The 4,360-nt window shown below is 40.5% G+C and overlaps 1 protein-coding gene across 5 annotated transcripts in view; it reads left to right on the top strand.

Annotated features, from left to right (window-relative positions):
- scap (SREBF chaperone) overlaps nt 1–4,360 on the top strand; it is a 42,481-nt gene that overhangs the window by 31,938 nt on the left and 6,183 nt on the right. For 3 of the 5 annotated variants that reach the window (XM_034875486.1, XM_034875484.1, XM_034875481.1), the window contains exons 17-21: nt 97–646; nt 769–854; nt 2,390–2,472; nt 2,876–3,042; nt 3,304–3,384. In XM_034875486.1, coding sequence (XP_034731377.1) covers nt 97–646; nt 769–854; nt 2,390–2,472; nt 2,876–3,042; nt 3,304–3,384 — 967 coding nt within the window. The remainder of the gene's footprint in view (nt 1–96; nt 647–768; nt 855–2,389; nt 2,473–2,875; nt 3,043–3,303; nt 3,385–4,360) is intronic. The other 2 variants (XM_034875485.1, XM_034875482.1) reach the window with 1 other exon arrangement.

Below are 4,360 nucleotides of genomic sequence, written 5' to 3' on the forward strand. Positions count from 1 at the left end.
TCTTAGCATCCACCGAGAATATTAGGCAGAGCGGTTATCCTTCTCTCCCTATATTTGTGGGTGCGTTGCAGCTAACCAACTGCACTGTTTCCTCCTCAGGCTCAGACGGAGCAGCAGCAGTGGCTGCTGGGAGCAGCGGGACGGCTGGGACAGCCTGAGTGGAGCCGGCGAGACGGAGTGTTTAGGCTCTGAAGCTTACGGCTCCTCCATCAGTGGTGACGGCCTATCGGAGGGAGAGGGCTACCCGCTGAGACGCCGCACTGCTCCCAGCCGCCCGGCTCTATTCACCGACCAGCCCGATCTCACCCCGCTCATTGACACCAACTTCGCCTCCCAGCCCCCCTCCCACCTCTGCACCCCGCCCAGGGAAGGCTTTGACTTTGGAGGACTGGTGGAGCGCGCCTACATGGAGCACGAGCCTCCCTCGCCTTCCGCCTACCCCTCTCCTTCCTCAGCCTCATCCTCGCCGCCGTCAGGAGCTCAGCTCCAGAGAAGACCCAGTTTAGGGGATTCAGCCGCCTTCTTAAACCAAGACAGAGCCTCCACAGCGGGGACACAGGCGACGGCAGACTGGGAAAGCTCTGTCTGGGCCATGGAGCTGAGAGGGAATCTAATAGCTGCTGGGAGGAGCAGCGGTAAACTGGAGGTGGGAAAAATCTACTGTAAAATATATATCACCCTATGCCTTTTCTGTTTTTTGAAAAGATTATGACCAGATTAACTAGATATTGTTAAATAATGTACACTTTAAACTCATACATTTGTCAGTTGTGGGATGCAGTGGAGGGGTCGTTGCGCTGCATTAATGAAGACGGAGTCTCTGGAATCACAGCCCTAGCCTTCCTCAACAACAGGTAAAAACACACACACACACACACACACACACACACACACAGACTAAACAGTCCTTCCTCTGGATTTAGACCGATTGTTTTGTTTGTGTCACATCCATGTTGGCGTGGAGCGTACGTTTGTTTTGTAATGTTAATTACCGACATTAACGACAGTTTCTGGTTCATCCTAGTTCATTTCAACGCAATGACGGCCTCAAACATGTAATGCAACGTTTACTTGTATAATTTTTTTACTCAGGTTCCTTTTCCATCATAAGCACAACTTAGTGATTACAACCATTTAAATCTGTCAATGCAACTTCACATATGTGCTCTCTTGCATGACAAAGTTTGACTTTTTTTCCAAACTTTTTTCTGTGTTTTTCAACACTTTATTTGTTTTTAGGTATGACATATTTTGCTTCATTTGTTTTAATATAATTTCGATGTTGGTACGTGTTCAAAGTCTGTACAAATCACAATTTTTCAAAAAAAGGAATTTCCTCCCCATTGATTCACCCACTCCCCTCGCACATGCCCAACAACTCATCCCATGAGTAACCAAAGTAAGTCAAAGATAAATAGATAACGGACAAAAATTAATCAAAAACATGTATGGCAAAAATAGTAATACTAAACAGTTGGAAAACACACACACACACACAGCATAAAGTGAGTTTGTCAATGAGACAACTTATTCAGGAGGGAGAACTGAGACTGTTTAAGTAGGAAATAAAAAGCTGCTACTTTATTTTTTTAAATCCCTCACTAACCCCGTTGAGAGCAACCTTGATATTCTCTAGGTTTAAAAAACGAGATCATAGCTTTCAGCCAGGAGGAATGAAAAGCACATTGTATGTTGAAGACCAAAAAGACACAAGCCTTAGATAGGACCAAAACCTGTAAGAGGGATGAGCTTGTGAACTACCACAGCGGTCCAGGATCTAGATCTTGTCTTAGCAACATTGTCTTTAATGAGAAACATGTCCCTTTTGATGGATGGATGGATGGAGGTCCCTTCTGATTTGGTAGAATATCAAAAGATTTCTCCCATAATTATTGCTGGGGGGGTGGTTTAGGGAATGAATCAAACTGCTTGCGTGCAAAAATCGTGGACCTGGAGATAGCAAAATAGATTTGAACACAGCAGACCAAATTTAAGACATAGAGAGAGTCAAAGCTGGATAAGGTATCACCCTCGTACAGAGTTTCTACCTAGTCTACACCCAGTGTGCAAAAGTTGAGTCCAGAGTGGAGGGAACAAACGGGGGGTTATTGCTATGATGGACGCTGAGCGGAAATTAAAATGACAACGGAATTGTATCTTCTTTTTTTTTTCGCGACACTTCTTGTCGCTCTTGAGGTTTTCTTTAAACCTATTTTTTCTTTGACAAAAACTATCTGTATAGGTGCCAGGAAAAATTGACTTTGGGCAAGTAGAAACTTGCATCACTTGCCCGACCAAACAAGGTGGAATAAAAACCTTAACGTTAATTAATTAATTAAGACAATGTGGACTATACTTTATCCTGAGCCTCCATGTTTTCCCTCCTTAGAATCGTAGCGGCTCGGCTCAACGGGTCTCTGGATTTCTTCACTGTTGAGATAAACAAACCTCTGGGTCTTCTGCAGTACAGAGGTGAGACTCCACAACGGGACTCTGTGTTTCATCTCGACTGTGTTGCCAAGTTAAACCAGTTAAAACCTGTTTCATGCTTTTGCATTTCTGCATATTTTTACAGATGTCATTGATTTTTTTTTTTAGATGTTAAATTGAACAAACGTGAAGTCTATATTTGAAGTCTAAATTTGAAACAGATCAAACAACAATACATTTAATTTTTTAACCCTATATTTTATACATTACCTTATGTTGATGCATAAAACCCTACTGTGGTCTCTTATGTAGAATAGTCAATAGTTACAAATTTTGGTATTTGTGCAGTTGGCTACATGCACTACAAGCACTGGGAAACCGACGAATACTTGCGGTTTTTAAAAAAAATATATGATGTATGACTGTATGATGTATCTTCCTCCAGGAGCCCCTGGGCGAGGCAGCTTGCCTCCCTCTACCTGTTACAGCAGCGAGGATGTAATCAGCTGCCAGCTCACACGCTCAGTACAGTGCGCTCACCAGAAGCCAATCACGGTGCTGCGAGCCGCCGCCGGGAGGGTTGTCGCCGGCAGCCAGGACCACACTGTCCGGGTAACACACTGAATACTAACATGTCAGGCTTCTCTCTCAGGATTGTAACAGAATTTGTTAGAGGAATAACCATACTACGTCACACTGAAGCCTTAGTCAAGTTACAAATGTGTTGGTGTCAAAATGCCAAAGGCAGTGTACAGGTTGCAAACCAATTTCTTACAAATTGTTACACAAACATTCCCACATAATAGATTAAACAGTTGTATTAGTGTTACTGTTTAATCCTAATAATTTCTTTCTCTGTGGCTTATTAATCAGGTTTATCGTCTAGAGGACTCGTGTTGCCTCTTCACCCTGCAGGGTCACTCTGGAGGGATTACAGCCATCTACATAGACCAGGTCAGTAGTAAACCTTCCTTTAATACTACACTATATCTCCATAGTTCTAGACTCCCCTTATCTATCCTGCCTAGCCTGTTTTGTATGTAAAACAGGCTAGGCACAGTGAGACATTTTAGGACATATTACACTATAATATTTTGATATAACATTGACTTTTGATGACATACTTACTAAGACTTTTTTGACATACTATACTATGACCTTTCAACATATTAAACAAAGAGACACATCAGGAAATTTGCATCAATCCATTTTTACCATCCATTTCCTTGTCCATTTCAAACAAAGCACATTTTGAGTCTTCCCTAAATTGTTTTTGTTCATGAGTACTATTACTTACTTACTTATAAGTATTACTTACTTATACCATGACTTTTGTTGATATACTATACCATGACTTTTTTATAGCATACTATGACTTTGTGACTTTTTCCCGACATACCATACTATGACTTTTTTGACATACTTTACTATGCCTTTTTGTTTTTTTCAACATACAGCATTTTCTGACATACTACGTTGTTTCTGACTTTTTTGGACATACTATACTATGACTTTTTGTAACTTTTTTTGGACATACTATACTATGACTTTTTGTGATTTTCTGACATACTATGTTGTTTCTGACTTTTTTGACGAACTATACTATGACTTTTTTACAACATACTATGCTATGACTATACGACATACATGATTTTCGACATACTGGATTTTCTGACTTTTTTCGACATACTATACTATGACTTTTTTTCACATGTACTTTTATGTGACTTATTGACATACTATACTATGACTTTTTGTGATTTTCTGACATACTGTAATTTCTGACTTTTTTGACATACTATACTATGACTTTATGTAACTTTTTTCAACAAACTATACTATGACTTTTTTACAACATACTATACTATGGCTATTTGTGATTTCCAACATACTGGATTTTCTGACTTTTTTGACATATTAATGACTGTTT

The sequence above is a fragment of the Etheostoma cragini genome, chromosome 6, assembly GCF_013103735.1.
Source record: "Etheostoma cragini isolate CJK2018 chromosome 6, CSU_Ecrag_1.0, whole genome shotgun sequence".
In the NCBI taxonomy this organism is placed as follows: domain Eukaryota; kingdom Metazoa; phylum Chordata; class Actinopteri; order Perciformes; family Percidae; genus Etheostoma; species Etheostoma cragini.